The sequence below is a fragment of the Ambystoma mexicanum genome, chromosome 2p, assembly GCF_040938575.1.
Source record: "Ambystoma mexicanum isolate Mex_15411 chromosome 2p, UKY_AmexF1_1, whole genome shotgun sequence".
Taxonomy (NCBI): Eukaryota; Metazoa; Chordata; class Amphibia; order Caudata; family Ambystomatidae; genus Ambystoma; species Ambystoma mexicanum.
Window position 1 is genome coordinate 720,629,061 of NC_090923.1, and position 21,469 is coordinate 720,650,529.

General features: G+C 44.1%; 1 protein-coding gene across 1 annotated transcript in view; it reads left to right on the forward strand.

Annotated features, from left to right (window-relative positions):
• Nucleotides 1–21,469, forward strand: part of MAP4K1 (mitogen-activated protein kinase kinase kinase kinase 1) — an 869,227-nt gene that overhangs the window by 504,206 nt on the left and 343,552 nt on the right. The window contains exons 13-15 of the mRNA XM_069644317.1: nucleotides 8,801–8,879; nucleotides 20,006–20,064; nucleotides 20,767–20,834. Of these exons, the coding sequence (XP_069500418.1) occupies nucleotides 8,801–8,879; nucleotides 20,006–20,064; nucleotides 20,767–20,834 (206 nt within the window). The remainder of the gene's footprint in view (nucleotides 1–8,800; nucleotides 8,880–20,005; nucleotides 20,065–20,766; nucleotides 20,835–21,469) is intronic.

Genomic DNA, 21,469 nt, shown 5'->3' on the forward strand with positions numbered 1-21,469 from the left:
TGGTAATGTGGGGCCTAGTAGACGGTTGCGCCATCCCAACCCTGTATTCTTGCATAGCAATCATCATTTTGTCACGTGTGCTGAGGTCCTCTTTATTTTAATTCTTTCCTTGGCTCTATACATTTATCGTTTGATCGCATCCTTTTCTCGCCTGTTTTTCTCTCGTTCCTTCCTTTTGGGTGCGCACCTTTTGCATCGTTCTCTTGTTGCGCTGCTGATCCACATTAGCACAGGCAGGCATCTTGCCCACTGTGCCACACTTTGCCGTGCTTTGATCAGTCTACTATTAACCTTAATCCCATATTGACTGAATCAAAGCGGTAGACTAATGAAAATAGTGAATGATTGAAATCACATGCTTGATAAGCTCCTTGGACAATACGCTGATGATGTAGTGCAGTATTAAAGGCTTGTAACATAACATTTTAAGTTCTATTACAAATAGTGTATGAAATTAATGTGTGATTAAAAACGAGTACGTATTAGGCTTCAAGACTTAAAATGGTGATCCTTGAAAAGTATTGAATCCAATCACTATTTAAATTCATTGTGGCCACTTTATTAAGCTGATTTTGTTTTGTAAATTTGGTTTTATTAGTTTTACAGATACAAGTCATGCAAAGAAAGGATACATTGAGTACACGATTAACTATCTCATAATGAAGAAGCGAACCCTTAAATTTCGGCGTATTTAGTGTCTGTCCTGCAAACACTTTCTTCAAACATAGGGTTCGTGCAAAAACATGACCTTTCCCCCCTCCCTTTCCCCGCTCCCCTCCCCCCTGGTCAGAACCTGTATTGCAGGTCAAACAGCGTTCATCGTGTGGCGAGCAGAGTCGGTGTACAATGCCGAGATTGCCTTGGTTATGAAAGTGTCTGTTGTAAAGCTCAACTTATATGTTGCCTAGGTCAATTCTTGTCCCTCTATCGCCATGGTAGGAGCATTATTACGAGATAAGCCGGTGGGCAGATATATACTTTTATATTCCATCCATAAGACTTCGGTCTGAGACAATTTTCCATGTAGCAATGCCGTTATATGTTCCATTATGCATATATTAGTGGATACATGGATCCATTTGTTTTTCGTGGGGGTTGTAGGAGCTTTTCACCTCATTACTAGTGTTGCCCTAGCGGCTTATAGCAGTTGTGGTGCTAGATCCTTAATATTGACCCAGTCATCCTCATTTTTCTCGAGGCTAAACAATATGAGGTAGGGAGTAGGTGTTCTGTCAATACCATCGACTTCTTTGATCCAGCCCAGGACCTCTGACCAGAACACTTGTATTCTGGGACATCCCCACCACATGTGCCAGTAGTCTGCTCTGTTTCCGCATCCACGCCAGCATTCCGGGCTTGTAGTCTGAAACATGTTGGATAATCTGACTGGATCATATTGCCATCTATGCAATAATTTGATTGCATGGAGTTTGTATTGGTTCGAAATGGATATCCGTGTGGCTGCCTGGCATATGGTGTCCCATAGCTCTGGAGTGAACTGGTCGGCAAAATCTGTTTCCCATCTTCTTTTCAATGAGTCCGTGGTCACCCCCTCTCCTTCTATCAGTGTTCTGTACAGATCAGATATTAGGCCTTTCATTACAGTTCTTGAGTCCAGTATTTTCTCAAAAGGGGTGAGTTCTCTCATTAATTTGGGTTTCCACATGGCTCTTGTCAAAACCCCTTTTATCTGCAAGTATTGAAAGGTGGATAGTGGGCCTATTCCGAGGGCTTCGGTTAGTTCAGGGAGCGAGATGAAGGAGTCTTTCCGTTGCAGTTGCCCTACTCTCTCCAATCCAGCCTCGTACCATGATTGGAACCTTCTTACTTCTGGGATATGGTCGTTGATTCCTGGGGACCATAAGTGGCTAAGGGGAGCCGGCCAGGTAGTAATGTTATGCATGTTCTTGCCATGTGTCCAGATATCCCAGATGGTCATTAGTATCGGGTGGTCTTTGAGTTTTCTACAGATTCTTTTCTTAGGTACCCATAACCATTCAGATACTGTGGCTGGTGTAAAATAGTGGTTGTCCATATTGACCCACTGGGTGTCTGTTTGATTACGCAGGTGTGGAATCAATACTCTAAGTTGGGAGGCTTTGTAATATTTTTGAAAATTTGGAAGCCCAACTCCACCTTTATCTTTAGGAAGCGTTAGGGTCTTATATGGAATTCTTGCTTTTTTCCCTTGCCATAGGAATTGGAGCATGGCCCTTTTGATCTCAGTAAAAAAGCTTTTTGGAATCATAATGGGTATTGCTTGGAAAGGATATAAGAACCGGGGAAGGGATATCATCTTCATTGCATTGAGCCGGCCTAGCCAGGATATTGTGAGCTTATCCCATCTTGTCAAGTCTAACCTAAACTGCTTCAATAGGGGAGGGAAGTTTGCTTCAAATAAGTCACTTAGATTTTTCGTTATTTGTATCCCCAGGTTGTGAGTGTTCGATATTGAGACCGAGTGGGGAGAATCTGATGATATGCTCGTCTTTTTGACCTTGGAGGGGAAAGAGTGTGGACTTTGTTTTATTTATTTTGAACCCTGAGAGTTTAACATATTCTTCTATCATGCAGAGAGCCCGGGGGATGGAGACGAAGGGGTTCGTGATGTGGAGGAGGATGTCGTCTGCATAGAGGGCAATTTTGTATTCTGTTGTCCCCAGTCGAATACCTTCTAGTGTAGGGTCTGCCCTTATTGCGATTGCCAGGGGTTCTAACGAGAGGGCAAAGATAATCGCCGAGAGGGGGCATCCTTGTCGGGTTCCACGTTGCAGGTTGAACCACCGTGAGTATTCCCCGTTCACAAATATAGATGCCTTGGGCTCTGTATAAACTGCGTTTATCGCTCTTCTAAATCTAGTGCCCATTCCCACCTTTTGCAGTACTGCCTCAAGGAACCCCCATTCCACCCTATCAAAGGCCTTTTCCGCGTCGGATCATTCTCCATGGTCTGGGATGCGTGGATCAGGTGTAAGGTTTTGCGGATTGTGTCTGCCCCTTGTCTGCCCAGTATGAACCTGACCTCATCGGAGTGTATAAGTTGAGGAATGAGGGTTTCAAGCCAAGATTCTGGTGTATATCTTTGCGTCAAGGTAGTGAGATGGGGCGGTAAGAGGGACAATTCGTAGGATCCCTCCCAGCCTTGGGGATAACAGTGATCAATGCCTTGGTAAAGGAGTCTGGGGGCTTCCCCGTGTCCATTATTTCATTGTATTTCATTGTAGAGGAGTGTCAGGAAAGGGGCCAGCGCGGTGGTGAAGGGTTTATAAAATCTGGCGGTGTAGCCGTCTTCGCCCAGGGACTTGCCCAATGTTAACCTTGTTATGGCGACTTGGACCTCGAGTTCTGTAATAGGGGATTCTAGTGATTCGACCTCTAGGCCAGGAATACAGGGTACATCTATTGAGGGCAGATAGGACTCTGTCTGTGATCGCTCAGGGTCTACCTCAGAGGAATATAAAGTTTCATAAAAGTCAGCAAAATGTTCTGGGATGGTGGTGTGGGCATGTGATGTAAGGGAGGAATCGTCTTTAATTTCTAATACTCTTCGCTCAGCTCTTTGTTCTCGCAGCCTGGCGGCGAGAAGTACGTTGGCCTTATCGCCCTTCTCGTAGAATTTTTGTTTTAAAAATCTCAGTTTACGCACAACCTGTACATACTCCAGTAGTTTAAGTTAATTTCTTTTCTCTCTGGTTTTGTTCATTTTCTGAGGATTTACTTCTTCGGCTATTTTGGGTGTGCTTTCTAATTGGCAGATTTCAGTTTGGAGCCTCTGTTCAATAAGATTATGTTCTCTCTTCTTTGATGAGCCTTCCCTTATCAAAATCCCCCTCCAGGTGGCCTTCCCAGCCTCCCACACCGTTTGTTTGGATATCTCTCCACTGTCGTTTCTTTTGAAGAATTCAGAGATTTCTGTCTCCATTTCAGTTCTGAAAACGACATCCCTCCAAAGGCTCTCATTGCAGCACCATTTCACACTATTTTTAGGTAGGTCGGCCCACTGAATGTCTGTGAGGACCATGTCGTGGTCAGACCAAGTGATCGGGGTTATCTTTGCCTGTGATGTTACCTCAGAGAGCTCTCTAGAGAGATACATGTAATCTATGTGGGTGTACGTATTGTGGGGAGCTGAATAGAAAGTGTAGCCTTGTTCTTCCGGGTGAAGAGCTCTCCATGCGTCCACCATGTTATACAGTTCCATCATATGAGCTAGTTCATTCGGTTCAGGTCTATTCTGATGAGCCGTGGTGGGGTTCCCAGGTTTCCGGTCTGTAGCCGGGTTCGCCCATTGATAAAAATCCCCCCCCCAAGATGGTGTGCCCAGTGGCTTCCAGTAGTATCTTGGGGATTGTCCTGGAGAGAAATCTAGACTGGCCTGTGTTCGGAGAGTACAGGGTGGCAATTGTGACATTCAGCTTACCTAGTTGCCCATTTACTAACATTGCTCGTCCTTCAACATCTGACCATGTCTTGGTTAGCACAAACTATATGCCTTTTCTAATGAGGATTCCCACCCCTCCCTTTCTGAGTGGGCCAGAGCCCCAAAATTCAGTTCCCACTCGTTTCCCAAGGATCCGTCATTCATCTCCTTTTATGTATTTTGTTTCCTGGAGTAGGAGAATATCTAATCCGCTTCTGCGAAATTCTCTAGCTACAAGGGACCGTTTCGTCAGTGAATTGAGCCCTTTAACATTGAGTGTTCCAACTCTTAAGGAGACCTGTTCCCTTATATTAATGTTCGTAGCCATAGTTCTTTCTCGCTGGGAGTTGTCTCTTTGTATACACTCGACGATGTTCTATGCTCATAAGTCGCACGCTGCATTGACTGTTGTGGTTCATTATGTTTGCTGCTCTGACCTCATTTGTTTCCTTAACTTTTCCTTCACCCTCCCCCCTTCCTCCTTCCTAATTGATGGCGTCCGATCGAGCCTGGTCTGTTGTTCCAGGTCGACATCGGACCACTTCCGGGGGTCGTTACTTCACGCCCCTTGACCAGAGTAAGTCATCTTAGTCCAGAATGAGCCCCCTGGTGGTTCCCCTCTAGTTATCTTCATTAGAGTCCAGGGAATGTGTGTGCGTTAGTGCATCCATATCACACTATTTACATACTTTGATTGGAATTGTCTTACGGGTATCACCTGGTGTCAGTTGTCCGTTTCCGGGGAGAGATTGCCTCTCCTGAATTTTCGTGACCCCTTCACTCTCCTTCTCTGGGGGCCTTGGAGTCGCTATTCTCTTCTTTCCCTATTTGTCGCTTCTTGATTAGCGTCTTCTCCTTGTGTTCCTAAGAGGTCAGATATGCATGATTTTATTTCTTTCTCTGATCGCAGTCTGAATCTGGTCCCCTCGTATTGGAACGTGAGGGAGAAGGGGTAACCCCATTTATATCGAACGTTCTTTTCCTTGCGCATCTTCGTCAGAGGACCGCACATTTTTCTGAGGGCTAGGGTCAAGGAGGAGAGATCTTGGTAAATGGAGATTTGTGCTCCGCATAGCATAATCATCCCGCTCCTCCTGGCTTTCTCAAGAATTCTAGCTTTGTCCCTGAATCAGTGAAATCGGGCGAGGACTGAGCGTGGTCCACTTGCTGGGCCTCCTGCTCTATGAATTCGTTCTGTTACCGGTTCATCCAGCTCATCACACGTTGTCAGAAGTTTGATGATGTTGTGAAGTGTCTCCTTAAGGTCCGCTTCCGTTTCCCCCTCTCTCTCAGGAATACCAAAAATGTGTATATTATTCCTCCTCTCTCTATTTTCCAAATCATCGAGTTTAAGTTTAAACTCGTATTTGCATCGTTCCAGTTCCGTCATTCTTTGGTCGAGTTGCCCTTCCAGTGTGTCAATGGAGACCTGATTGTTTTCAACTCCCTCGAGCCTGTCCTCCATGCTATCAAGCCGTTGAGTGATCCTATCTATTTTGCCACCTATGTTTGTTCCCAGGTTCTTAATCTCCCCCAGTAGGGCAGCTAAGTCTCCTTTCGTAGCTGCAGCCAGGTCGTCTCCTGTAGTGGCGCAGTTTGCCATCTTGGCGTCAGAGGTTGTAAGCGAGGTGGGGGTGTAGGCGAAGTGAGCCAGCTTATGCTTAGTACTCAAACAGGCCGCAGATGGTGGGCCTGGGTAGAAACTGCGTGCGCTGTGATAATCCACGCCTCACTCGCTCTAAAGGTGGATGATGATGGCGGCGAGACCTGAGTGCAACTGTAGAGTGGTAGGTAATTTCACAGGGAGAGTGGTTTATGTCGCAGGTTGGGAGCCCCTATTCAAGTACTTCCTTTGGTTCGACGTGTGTGCGTTGTCCCTTCGGTCTCCTAAGGGCTTTTGAAGGGAGGTGCGCACCACAATAGGGGTATTAAAGTGTTTATGCACGAGGACTGTTGCGGGAGCACAGTGTGCTATGGCGCCGTGAGGGTTCAGCTGTAAGCGAGAGCTAGTAGCAGTTCATTGCAAATGAGGGCGGGTGTAATTGGTTGTTAACTGTTGCAGCCGGTGGAGGGTAGATATGTGTTCCTCATAGGGTCGCTGGGTTCGCAACATGCCAGTGGAGGTGGTACTTTTTATGGCCGGTAGGCAAGATGGTTATATCCACGTGCGGTCACTGCAGGGCAAGAATGGAGTGCAATTACGTTTGTTACACTGTTCTTTTGGTCCTCTCACCTTGTACATAGATGCCGGTGCTCCCTGGTGATGATGTAGTGGTAGAATGCTGTTGTGAGACTGGAGGGCGGCAGGGTCTGTCACTGGCAGGCCAATCGCGTCCCCGTCAGAGAGATGTGGGTCCTCTGTACCCGGATAGAGTATTAGACTTCGGTCCGTGGGAGCCCCGTACCCAGATGCATGGGTCGGTGAAGTCACGGTAGGCTCCAGCTGTTCGTCTGCAGGTTGTTAGCACTAAACGCCCATGCGTTATGGAGTGATTGTAGCGGTTTGGGTCCTACTCCCTCGGGTTACGCTGCGGGTAGATTGCGGATGAGGTGGCGCAGGGTCTTGTGTGGGCCTGGGGTGGTGCTGTGGGCGGGCGGGGAGTCGTGCTGGGTAACCGGCCCCTGGGAGGGGGAGGCGCTGTCCCCTGCCGGGTCCGATTATGAATTCTGCCTCAGGTGGGGTTTGCACACAATTTTCGGCCCAGATAACTCCGCCGTTGGGTTCACCTGGGAAGTTGCGGGTCTGTGAGGGCTCCACTCGGCAGCTTTCCCCAACGTCACTCCGGCATGAGTTGTTATGTTCGCGATCCGCAGTTCGCTCCTGTGTGCTGCACTTATTCGTGCTCACCGGGTCGGTTGGCTGATCTCACGTCCTCGTGTGAGGGTGTTTCACTTCGGGAGCCGCACACATGCCTTCCGGGCCTTCTAACAGCGAGAGACACGTAGGTGGTTTCGATTTTCACGTGTCTCGGAGGCCCCAACTTTCCCTTGCGCTTTCTGAGGCCGTGGAGGGCCGATTTACATCGGGATTTTTTCTCAGGGTGGGGGGGATGTTCAGACAGCGAAATCCCGTATTTGTTCAGCGGGGGGTTCCAAAAGACGGGGGCTCATTCCATCTTCCGGGGTGCTGGTTACGGAGCTCACAGAGAGAGCATGCTGATCTCTGCGCCCCCTGGTGGCCATTCTGTTAAGTGATTTTTAAATAATTAATCAACACATACAGGGGGTCATTACAACCCAGGCGGTAATTACGCCAACTTTGCCACCATGGTGTAAACTATGTTTACACCATGGTGGATGGCGGATTTACCGCCCCATTCCAAGGTGAGTGGGGCGGTAAATCCCCATTTCCCATTTTCCCTTCCCCATTCCCATTTTTGTCCCATAGGGCATAATGGGAGTGGGGAAGGCGCTAATTACGCCACGGTAAATTACGGTGGCGTAATTAGCATCATGGCGGGTTAGCGCCATGGATTTTAACGGCTGCTAAAAGCAGCCGTTAAAATTGGAATCAGGCGTTAAGGGTTAACGACGGCGTTAACCCTTAACGCCTGGGTCGTAATGAGGCCCACAGACTGTAAGCAACTCTGGTGGAGTTGGCTGTATCCAACTCAGGGGGCCTCAATCCCAGGGGGCCTCACCCCGAGAGTACGAGAATCTAGAGGTGACTCATTGCTCTTTATGGCTAGAATGGAACCTGCACCTCAAGGATGACGTTGCAGGCAGCGGTGAGTGAAATACTGAAATGCGCTCTGCTCAAAAATGGGCACATTTCAGGCAAAATTGCCAAATTGCCAGTTTCAGACAAAAAAAAAATGTCGGGGGGGGGGGCAACATTTCTCAAGAGAATGGCTAAAAAGCACAAATCGAATACAAATCTGCCCCATGGGTGAAACAGAAGGGAGGGTGTTTCATTTCACTGCCAGTAATTTCGCCCACCCCTAGTTTCAGGAGGCATTGGCTTGTGTTGGGTTGCAGTTGGTTCTTTGCCTGGGAGGAAATGTACCTGCCGTTTCGTGCCGCACTGCCCTTGTGGGCAGGATCAGGCTGAGAGGCGAACGGATACTCTGCTCTGGTACAGCACAGAGGGAGGGTTAAGGATAGCACAGGGACAACGTGCTGGTCTTGGTAAGCAATACCACACCGAGCAACCGAGGTTCGGATCCGGATCCGCGCTTAGAATTCGAACTCAAGTATTAAGTGCGTAATAAATAATACAGTAGACAGGTGCTAGCTTTGCTTTGGTTTGTTCTTAGTAGAGGATGTCTCATATAGTCGGCATGCTCTAAAGCAATCATCTACACTTGTAGAGTAGACCCCACATGCCGCTTTTCACTGTAGACAGACTTGTGAGTGTTTCTTTTTCTGCTTCCCCAACAGCCCCCTCCAGCCATTCTACGCAGGATCCAGTCCACTCACCGCCATGCCAGAGCCGAACGCACTTGCTCCGATATAAACTGTATGTATGACATCTTCCTCTTGGAGGGCCCTTATTCACTCCACAGGTATGCGGCCGAGGCCTGAGGACCTCAGGGAGAGTGGGTGGGGGACGGGTTGGATGTGCACAAGCTGCTCCTGCTGAGACGAAAGGCGGCTCTCCCGTTTCTCACCCTGGTGCTGGCTTCTTCTCTACTCAGCAACTAACAGTCAACTCTTTGAGCGCCCAACTTCCCTCTGGAGCTTTGGTACACCCCTTTAGAATTCAGACCATGCAGTGGTACTCCAAGTGTGCAACCTGTCGAACATGGCAACGCCAATGAAAATAGTTCCACCCTGTTTGAAGTAGACCAGACCACAGAATACAGAGGGCTCACATTTTAATCATGATGAGTTTCAGAAGGTATTATCTCTTCATCATTCACATGTGTGCAGCACGGTAAGGGTTCACTAACGAAATGGGCCTCATCACAAGTGTGCCGGAAAAAATTCCGGTTATTCCGGCTCTGACATTTTTTCCAGACTGGCACACTTCATGTTTGCTGGTGGGGGCAAAGGAACTCGCGGCAGTCAGGCCTCTACTGGCAAATAATTGCCGGAATCACTGGCATCGGTACTACCAGTGCTGGTAATTCCGGCAATCCCATCCCATAGAGTCCTACGGGACTCCATGGGAATGGGAACTTACTGGCACTCCGCTGCCCTAATATCCCAGCAATACCGGGATATCAGTGGCAGAGACGGTAAGGCTAGTTTGCTGGTGGGATAACGGCAAACTTAGAATGAGGGCCTATGTCTCTAGCACCCTCTAGGATCCTGGTGAGCCCTCCACCAAAGATTTACCTGAATATAAACTTCACATGTAACCTTGTGTAGCTGTTTAGTGTGCACTGCTCCCTTTGAGTCCCGGGGTCAAGATTGATTTGCATACATTATGTCTTCTTATGTAATCGGATAGATAAACTAACAAAATGATGGAATGGAATGGAACCCGGGTGAACTCCCTTTACAAAAGAAGCCTTGGCTCAGCAATTCCCATCCCTTGCCCTCTTGTTTCGCCCATCCTGCTCGTCGACCACATAAAACGCCCAGTTGTGGCCACAAGTACATGTGAAACATCAAGGCTGCACTGCACTTCATTGTACTTTTCCATGTTCTCGACAATCATTTGGAATAATCAGGCATACTCTGTAGAGTGCACAGTGTACCGAAGTTAGCCATCACCTACCTTAGTGGGGAGATCTTCACAGATATCATGGACAAGAGCGCCTCAGCTGGATCGTTGGCCGAATGGGGGATCAACACCTTTCCACGGGCGCAGAAGCTCATTTAGTGTAACACACGGTGAAATAAGTAAATGATCAGAATAGGAGCGGTAGATTGTAGGATGCATTCTGTATGCTGTTTGGACTACTAGCCCACTTAGGGAAGACAGATCATCTAGCAATGAGTCGACAGGGCCAAGGCAATATATTCAAAAGGCGCCCCGCCACCTCGCACGATCTAGTGCAGGATCCTAAAGGCACAACATCGCTGACGAATATTACCTGACCTCCCGATCTGATCAAACAAGAAAAAAGGGAAGATCAGAAATGTTATTATGCAATAAAAACACACACACACACACACAGCAGCCCCGTAACTCTGCTATCTGAAAGTGCTCCCACACACAAGCACAACAGCATCGAACAAACCCATTGATGGGCAGCCAACATCGAATCTGAGTGATGCCGTCAGATTCAAAACTGGCAACAAGCTCTGTAGAATTTGCTGAGTGCTTGCAACTGCAACCGTTCATATAAGCTCAACATAGGCCACACGTGGTAGCTAGTGTGTTATCAAGTTGAATGTGCTCTCTCAGATTAACCGATTTCTCCACTATTAGATTAAGAACACACAGAGGGATGTGGACAGTGGCCGCTGGTAATTTTCTTTATTGGAGTGTGTTATTGTGTACCTCGAATATGGTGGGGCAACTGAGCATAGTGAGAGCACCTTAACCAACCAAGAGAGGTTCAGGGGGGATCTCTCCCGGCAAGAACATTTTTAAAAATAATATGTTAAAATTGAGTCTAAAAATAATATGTTAAAATTGAGTCCTTTCTAGCACACATTCCATGAAAAACTGGGCCAAAAGCTGCACAGTTTTCAATTTATTTTGTATGGTAGTATAGGAAAATATCTAATATACGCAAGTCACCCACAGTGAACAGGAGCATTTTCAATGCATTTTTATGATGCCTTTCTACACAATACCTTGGCCTTCTAAGGTTACCCTCTGTATTATATGCACTTATGCACTTGTTGTACTTACCTGTTTGAACCTGTTATGCAATGTAACCAAGCTATAAGACTTCTTGTACTGCTGCGCCCGGCTACCTAAGGGTTTGGTGTGCATTACCAAATAAATAAACAAACAAACAAACATGCATGTATAAAAAAAAGGTTTTCACACTGGTTGTGCCCATGCATGTCCATTCAGAGTGCACAATATATGCCATTATTAAGAACCTAGACTAGTTCACTTTGCCATAGTAAGAAAACATGTCCAGACTGACTGCCCTAATGTAGGGCAATCTAGCAATCTAGTAACACTTATCATGTTTGCTTTACACGTGATGCCCAGTAACAAAATGGCATACCACAGTAAGAATATATGGCCAAACTGGTGCCATTAGACAACGCAAGTTTAGCCATCTAATAACATTTGTTTCCTTTACCATTTATGCCCAGTAAATAAAATACCATGCTATAGAAAGAAAGTATATTCAAACTGGCTGCATCAATGAAGGCCAGTCTAGCACCTTAAATTCACTAACCTTTCTTGTTTTATGCTTCATACCAATAAAAAATGCCATGCAACAATATGAAAACATAACAAGGCTGACTGCACAAAAGTAGGCCAGTGTAGGTAGGTAATAACATGCATCATGTTTGCTTTAAAATTGATGCTCAGTAAAAATAAAAACCATGCCACAGTTAGAAAGGAAGTACAGACTGGCTGCACCAATGAAAGCCAGTCTAGTAATGTAATAATGGTTATGAGGTAGAGGAACTTTTTTTGTGTGTAGAGATATCTCAAGCTGCACTTTCGCGACCTGTTTCTGATTGCTGTTTGAGCTGATTATGTCTTCTTTGTGTAATATTTTCCTTATTTTTTCATCATTTATTGTTAGGTTGTCGCATGGGTGTAGGTCATCACAGAGACACTGAGTTCCTCAACTCCGTTTGAAAATTGTGAAAGAAGTCAGTTTGTGCCTGCACCTCTTTGCGCCAATTTTAACACGTAGCAAGAAGTCACAAAAGCCAGTTTTCTTGAAAAAGATTTTTTCTTAATCTATTGACTTGTCATTTAGCCCTTGTTGGATGACACGTGTTTCGGCATGTATTTAGCGCCTTTTTCAAATCCGGGCTGTTTATGTGCATGAAAAGTAAAACAAAACCAAATACAATTTTGAGTGCATTGTTAAGTAACATCCTCTTTAGTTCCTCATTACATAGTACAAATGGTGACTCTCATTGGTGCTGTGAACTCATTTGTAAAGGTTCCCCACAACAATAGAACAAAATGACACCTTTGCCATACACCTCGTGCAATTCTCTGTGCACAATCAAAAGAGAAAAGAAAAGGGAAAAAAACCTAAAAAGAAGAGATGTAAATAGATTGTATCTGTTACAGAAAGACGGGGAGGGTAAGTAGGACTTATATTATATCCTGTTAAATAACGAATTGAGCCATTTCTTACCCTTTCCTATTTGATTTTAGTTCCCCCTCTGGGAAAAGTCTCTCTTGGTTGATCACAAGACCGGAGTCCTAGGGCTCAATCCCTCCTAAACACAAAATTCGATATGATTGTCAATCTGTATTGATAATTATATAAGGTCCAATGTTCAACACTCACGTACTGAGTCCCTCAATTCTATGTTAATGTTTGTATTGAAACCACAGTTATTCATTCATATATTATATTTAATTATTTGTCCAAAGTCACTCATAGAATTCCCTCCGTCACCTTATTGTATATTTTGTATTTATCCCCGTAGTTCTAAGGCTTAGTTCTGTTTGCCCACATCATCTACAAAAAGTTCTGTGTGCTACAGTAACATGGTGCTTCTCCCCACTACTACGGGAGAGATAAACACACTGGGCACGCGTGTTTACAACATTTGCCTCTTGCGCGAATTCGTTTAACCAAATACTATTTAATTCGCACGGTTAAGAACGTGCATGCTTATTCACGGTGGGCTTCCCACCCAGAATAAGGGCTTACCTGAAAATTATAATGCTCGTGCCTCACGCGTCAGGGATCCCATCTTACCTGGAGTTGACTCCTTGTTAATATGGAGTCTATTTCCTCCAGTCCCTCTTCGCTCTCCATGCGCGTTCCTTAGAGGCCATATTTTGGGATGCCTGCCTATATTTTACTATGCGGCACGTTCAACATACCTCTAATTTCCCGTGATAGTTACATGTTTTGTATCAGTATGTTTAACTAATGTTAGTTTACTAAAAGGCAGTGTTATTTGGTTTACAATTTCAATGCTCCGTTTATTTCAAAGAAGGGGGACTTCTCGTTTTAAACTTACCCTGCGCAAAACTACCTCCACGTTGGGTGTAGAGCAGTCTGGTTATAGTAGTCCCTTGATTGTTACGATATTTTAATTCCTTTTCAATCATTACATTCTAAATGGCTGTTTAATTATTCGTTTTTTAATATGCCACAATCAGGACCTCTAAATGAGCCAGGACTTTTGAATAATTCCTATGTGATTTATATGTATGAACATCTTTTTTGCCATATTTGTTTCAAAGGTCAATTGTTATACATTCATTGTGAGTGAGCCCTGATTCTAGATAATATTTCAAAAATCTGAAAGAGTATGTATTCGTAGTAAGACAATTGTCATTTGTTGATCAAGAATATCTCTAGGAGTTAGAGTCTCACAATGATAGTTAAAGCAATTACAATGACAAAAACACCTTTTTGAAAAGTCTCTAAAACTGGTTCCAATCTCCATTCCATTTCAATTAAAGAAAATGTACCATTTCATTGTCTGAATTTAACCCTTTTTCCACCGTTTTGACGGCAGATTAATCTGGCTTCTTCCTGCCGTAAGCATAGTTCTTGGTTTCCTCCTCGTTTTCCCATCTTTATTCTTTTCAGACCAACGAACCTTATATCTTGTTTGTTCTGCATTTGGTGATGGTTTTGCCAATGTAGGGACAACGGGAGGTTCTTATTTTGGCTTCCAATAGCCGAAATATGTTCCCTGATTCTGGTTCTCAACTCGCGAATGGTACTGCCAATGTATATCATATTGCAAACACATATCACCGCATAAAGGACAGATTTGGATCTACAGTTGTTTTGCTCGTTGATCCTTATTTTCACACCATCTTGGTTTACAAAAACATCTGTTTCTGGTACAGCATAGTGACACATCGAACAGAAGCCGCATTTTCTGAAACCTGACTGCGGTTGATGTAGCCATGCCTCTGGTCTTATTTCTTCTCCTTTTTCCGGCAAAAATGATGGACTTAGCATGCTTTTCAGCGTTTTAGCCTTCCTGTATACTATTGTTGGGTGATCTTGTATATATTCACATATATGCGGGTCCAACTTTAATAAGTACCAATTCCTCTTTAGGACTCTCTTGATTTCTTTGTTATTTGCGCAATACGCAGTAATAAAGTGAATCGTGCTGTCTTGTTGTACTTCTTTGATATTTTGAGACAATGTTGATTGTCTGGTCATGCTTTTGGCTTTTTTCTTTGCATTTGTGATTGATTTTTTTGGGTATCCTCTGACTGTAAATCTATCTGATAGCAGTTGGCACTCTCTCTCAAAATTTGATGATTCAGTACAGTTTCGTCTAGCTCTAATGAACTTGCCTTTGGGAATATTCTGAATAACTGGTTTATGGTGGCAACTGGTTGCATAAAGTGTCGAGTTAACTTCTGTTTCTTTTCTGAACGTTTTAGTGTGTAGTTTATCCCCGGATACATAGATGGTTAGATCCAAAAAGTTAATTTCTGACCGACTACTGTGGCCAATGAACTCTAAGCCAAATTGGTTCCCATTTACTTGATGTAATAGAGACTCTAATTCTTCTGGTGGTCCATTCCAAATAATCAGTACATCATCAATGTATCTCAACCACTTGATTATCTTGTTTTGGAAATCTTGTAATTGGTATATAAATAAATCTTCAAACATTCCCATCACGATGTTTGCGAGGGCCGGGGCGTATTTGGCACCCATTGCAACCCCACGAATTTGGGCGGAAAAATTGATTATCAAAGATGAAGATGTTATTCTCCAAGGTTGCCATGAGCATTTGTTTAAGCATGCATGCATAATTAAAGTAAGAGGCAGATCTGTTCTTGAAAGTATAGTCAATTGCATCTAGTGCCAGTTTGTATTCAATGGATGTGTACAAGGCTTTCACATCCCAGGTCGCCAACAAGTAGGTGTCTTGCCAGAGGCATGGCTACATCAACCGCAGTCAGGTTTCAGAAAATGCGGCTTCTGTTTGATGTGTCACTATGCTGTACCAGAAACAGATGTTTTTGTAAACCAAGATGGTGTGAAAATAAGGATCAAAGAGCAAATCAACTGTAGATCCAAATATGTCATTTATGCAGTGATATGTGTTTGCAATATGATATACATTGGCAGTACCATTCGCGAGTTGAGAACCAGAATCAGGGAACATATTTCGGCTATTGGAAGCCAAAATAAGAACCTCCCGTTGTCCCTACATTGGCAAAACCATCACCAAATGCAGAACAAACAAGATATAAGGTTCGTTGGTCTGAAAAGAATAAAGATGGGAAAACGAGGAGGAAACCAAGAACTATGCTTACGGCAGGAAGAAGCCAGATTAATCTGTCGTTTCAAAACGGTGGAAAAAGGGTTAAATTCAGACAATGAAATGGTACATTTTCTTTGATTTAAATGGAATGGAGATTGGAAACCAGTTTTAGAGACTTTTAAAAAAAGGTGTTTTTGTCATTGTAATTGCTTTAACTATCATTGTGAGACTCTAACTCCTAGAGATATTCTTGACCAACAAATGACAATTGTCTTACTACGAATACATACTCTTTCAGATTTTTGAAATATTATCTAGAATCAGGGCTCACTCACAATGAATGTATAACAATTGACCTTTGAAACAAATATGACAAAAAAGATGTTCATACATATAAATCACATAGGAATTATTCAAAAGTCCTGGCTCATTTAGAGGTCCTAATTGGGGAATATTAAACAACAAATAATTAAACAGCCATTTACAATGTAATGATTGAAAAGGAATTATAATATCGTAACAATCAAGGGACTACTATAACCAGAATCCTCTACACCCAACGTGGAGGTAGTTTTGCGCAGGGTAAGTTTAAAACGAGAAGTCCCCCTTCTTTGAAATAAACGGAACATTGAAATTGTAAACCAAATAACACTGCCTTTTAGTAAACTAACATTAGTTAAACATACTGATACAAAACATGTAACTATCACGGGACATTAGAGGTATGTTGAACGTGCCGCATAGTAAAATATAGGCAGGCATCCCAAAATATGGCCGCTAAGGAACGCGCATGGAGAGCGAAGAGGGACTGGAGGAAATAGACTCCATATTAACAAGGAGTCAACTCCAGGTAAGATGGGACCCCCAACCCGTGAGGCACGAGCATTATAATTTTCAGGTAAGCCCTTATTCTGGGTGGGAAGCCCACCGTGAATAAGCACGCACGTTCTTAACCGTGCAAATTAATTTGTATTTGGTAAACGAATTCGCGCAAGAGGCAAATATTGTAAACACGCGTGCCCAGTATGTCTATCTCTCCCGTAGTAGTGGGGAGAAGCACCTTGTTACTGTAGCACACAGAACTTTTTGTAGATGATGTGGGCAAACAGAACTAAGCCTTAGAACCACGGGGATAAATACAAAATATACAATAAGGTGACGGAGGGAATTCTATGAGTGACTTTGGACAAATAATTAAAGATAATAATATATGAATGAATAACTATGGTTTCAATACAAACATTAACATAGAATTGAGGGACTCCGTACGTGAGTGTTGAACATTGGACCTTATATAATTATCAATACAGATTGACAATCATATCGAATTTTGTGTTTAGGAGGGATTGAGCCCTAGGACTCCGGTCTTGTGATCAACCAAGAGAGACTTTTCCCAGAGGGGGAACTAAAATCAAATAAGAAAGGGTAAGAAATGGCTCAATTCGATATTTAACATGATATAATATAAGTCCTACTTATCCTCCCCATCTTTCTGTAACAGATACAATCTATTTACATCTCTTCTTTTTAGGTTTTTTTCCTTTTTTTTCTATGTTGATTGATACACAGAGAATTGCACGAGGTGGATGGCAAAGGTGTCATTTTGTTCTATTGTTGTGGGGAACCTTTACAAATGAGATCACAGCACCAATGAGAGTCACCATTTGTACTATGTAATGAGGAACTAAAGAGGATGTTACTTAACAATGCACTCAAAATTGTATTTGGTTTTGTTTTACTTTTCATGCACATAAACAGCCCGGATTTGAAAAAGGCGCTAGATACACGCCGAAACACGTGTCATCCAACAAGGGCTAAATGACAAGTCAATAAATTAAGAAAAATTCTTTTTCAAGAAAACTGGCTTTTGTGACTTCTTGGTACGTGTTAAAATTGGCGCAAAGAGGTGCAGGCACAAACTGACTTTTTTAGTAATGTAATAACACTCATCATGCTGGCTTTACCCTTCATAACAGCAAAAAAGAAGCAATGCCACAATATGAAAACATAACTAGACTGGCTGCACCAAAGTAGATCATTCTAGCTATATAATAAAACTTATCATGTTTGCTTTTCCAGTGATGCCACCGTACGAAAGTAGATCGCACCAATGAAAGCCAGCTTAGAAACATAATAACACTTATCATACTGGCTTCCGCCTTCGTACTAGTAAAAATGACATGCTACAATATGAAAACATAACTAGATTGTCTGCACCAAAGTAAGTGTAGCTGCATAATGGTGCCTGGAAAAACCTTTTTGCTGTATAGTGCAATAGTGCACCTTATAAAATAAAAACTTTCATCATTCTTGCTTTACCATAGATGCCCAGCAAAAAGTGCCATGCCACAGTAAGAACGTAGATCCAGACTGGCTGCACCAAAAAAGCTAGACATTTACCCTTGATGACCAGCAAAAATGCCATACTGCCAGAAGACCCTATAAAATGAGAGGCACGTTCCCATTTCATGCACAGAGCGCAAGCAAACACACACTCAAAGCACACATGCTCTCATTCACAAAACAATCACTCTCTTATCCAGCCGCACAGTCGTACAGCACTCAGAATATTCCTTGCATGCACGCATACATAAAAGCAAACATCCATACATTCACACGCGGGCACAATCACACACATACCCCCAGACAATGCCACTTGCATGCACACATACAAACACATTACATACATACATTTATTTTTCACTTATCGCCTGCTCGCACCTTCTGCATGTCGACACATCCCGAAGGTCTTCCCCACGCAGAGTGCTCTGACTAAGAGTAGAGGAGAGGATTCCTCTCCTGTCAATCAGCACCGCCTACCCTAGCAGAGTAATAATGAGAGGTAGTGGGGCCATGCCGGCCTCTTATTATTAAGCTATCCACATTTTCTGGAGCCTAAAGAGCTCCACATTGAAAAACAAGGTAGCAGGGGGACAACCTCTTGCACAGAGGCAGGCAGCACAGTCCTCCTGCAAATAATGGACTGAGCTGCCTGCCACTCAAGCGCGGGGGTGGCAGGCGGCCACCTGCCCATACAAACAAGCCGCCACTGGATATGGAAAAATTACCCAGTTTAAGTAAACCAAAGTTGCAAAGTCACGCATGTGCAATTTTGAATCTGCATCCAGCATTTTTGCTTATCAAATGTGCGAATTGGCAGCACACATGAGCTACTGATAAATACGCCTTACTAATTTCATTTTAATTTAGCTAATCTCTGGGATCCAATTACTCGACATCTATAATTAAATGTTCCAAGCTCTTACCCGTAGCCTCAAGCTGAAGAACATTATGATTTGTGCATAGGTTTAATGTGCATTATTTTTAATGAAATGTGATTTCTAATTAATTTCTTTTCAGCTACATGGCTATGTGCATTATTGAAGTTCATTAGGTGCGCTGGGTACAAGACTTTTTAGTACGGCTTATCAATGAATCAAAATTCAAATTTTAATTAAAACAATGAATCCTCTGTTAGGGGAGGGGCTAGTGATGTGTTTTAAACTCACACCAGAGTGGATCTCCCTCCCCCCTTTATATTACAGTGGTTAGATATAAACGCGCCTGTGGGGCCAGTGTGAGCAGGAAAACCCTGATACGCCTGTGTACGCAGAACACCCCAACATGCACGCACACGATGGGGCCCCCTTCTGTCACAGAGCAAGTGATACCCACCTGATATTCCTGGTTGAAGTGGTACCCACCTGATATTCCTGGTTGAAGTGGTACCCACCTGATATGCCTGGTTGAGAGAAAGCTCATGTAGCGCCGTAGAGGTGAAGCGCCAAATATGCAGAGGCAAGTTGGAGGCTCTCACCTAACTGATATACCACTGGGGTTCCATGAGAGAAAGAAGCCCACACGTGCCCGGGTGAGTAGGAATCCCTTGGCATGTCGTTGACAATAGGAATTCCCCTAAAGGATCTGCACAGGGAAGAATCCCTGTGTGCACCTCTCCAGGGATCCCTCCCCAAAGGAAGGCGTCTGCAAACTATGGCTCTCGATATTTAAGGACTACAACTCCCATCAGCCCTAGCCAACATATTCAATGGTAAGGGATCAGGGGCAGCGTAGCTCAAAACATCTGGAGAGCCCCAGGTTGCAGCCCCCTGCCGTAAGCTACATGTGCAGATAGGGAAACCTCTAGTGTGCAGTAGAGCGGCAGGTAGAAAGTCACAGGCTGCAAGAAAGACCCGTGTCCATATAACCTAAAGCGCCTCTTGAGGTGTGTTCTGTTGCTACCAAGCTGGAAATGCGTCTCTGCAGTTGGGAACTCTGGAGTTGGATCGGGCCAAGGTGATGACGGGTGCTCTCTCTCTCTTCCCATTTCAGGGCACCAGTTCCGCTTTGAGCAGCTGCAGAAGCAAGAAGCAGACTCGGATTTCGAGACGGTACTATGAGTTCCCAGTCCTGCTGTTCTTCACCAGCCCTTCCCCTCCCATCCTTTTTTTCCTTCCCCTGCCACTCCCACTCTCCATCCTCCCCCGCCAGCTTCGCACCTTTCAGACACTGTCCGCGTATTTCAGGGGCTGAGCGCAACACGGCATCTGCATAAATGTGCTTCGCCCATAGAACACGCCCCATCTCCCTGATTGCATCGCTCAGCGATAATACCTACAGAAAACTCGCTGACATCAAACATATCGAGGTTACAATATTGTTTAACAAATGCAGGCCGTACAAATGTTGAGTGGAGTGTGTGTGCCTTTGCATACGTGATGGGAAGGGAGACGTGATACCCTGTCCAGAAAGTGAACCTGATGGAGAAAGGGGCAGCTATCCTAGGGGCACAGGGATTCCTCCTGTAGTTGTTGTGGGGGTTGGGGAGTCAGTAGGAGCAAGTGTGTGCTGTGTACTTCTTGGTCGTTTCTTAGGTGTTGGGTGTGTTCCTGATTTACTGGGATTCTTAGTGAGTCATTACATTCTTATTTTTGGAGTCAATATTTTTGCCCGATTTTAACATTATCATTTTTTTTGCATGTAGACATTATTCGTGTCAATAGTACTTGGTCCACATTATTAAAAAAAAAAGCTCAAAACACATAGACCTGGAAATACTGGTACCCCCTAAAGCTTCGCTTCTTCTCTTACAGAACAGGTCCTTGGATGCAGACCATGGCACATTCTCTCAGAGGATCTCCATAGCAACAGACACCACCAGGTATGAGTATCCAGAGAGAAATGTTGTCCTCTGCTTGCTGCGCTTTACACCAAAGTTTCTGTTTGTGTGCTCAAAAGAAGCGATATAGTTTCAATTTTCTGCCTGTGTGGCTCAATTTATTTGTGATAAACAGTCAGAACAGGTGTGGAAATGAAACATATAGTTGCTGTAAAATTTATACTTGGTGGATTGCTAATCTAAATACAAAGTCGACATAGATGGGTTTTCTCAGACTGTTTAACATTCAAAACATTGTATTGCATAATCAATTGAAATCCCAAAAGTTTCTAACAAAACATCAATTTTAGGGTTTTCCTAAGAGTATCAAATAAAAATAGGCAGATTTAAGACACTTATAACTGCCGACACGTGTTTCAACCTACTAAGGTTGTCATCAACCTTAGCAGATGGGGAGCAGGTGCAAGTGGATCTAGGTCACCTGGCCTAAGCCCCGCCCACCTGGTACCTTCCTGCCTGCTGCTCTTTTTCACCACTTAGCAAGCTCCGCCCACCTGGTGCCTTCCTTCACTATCACTGTCTTGTGGCCAATGCTGGATTTGACTTTTATGGACTTCATTCATTCACGGTGCGTCACTCTTTCTCAACTCTCATGCTGGACTTCCTTTGCATCTTGT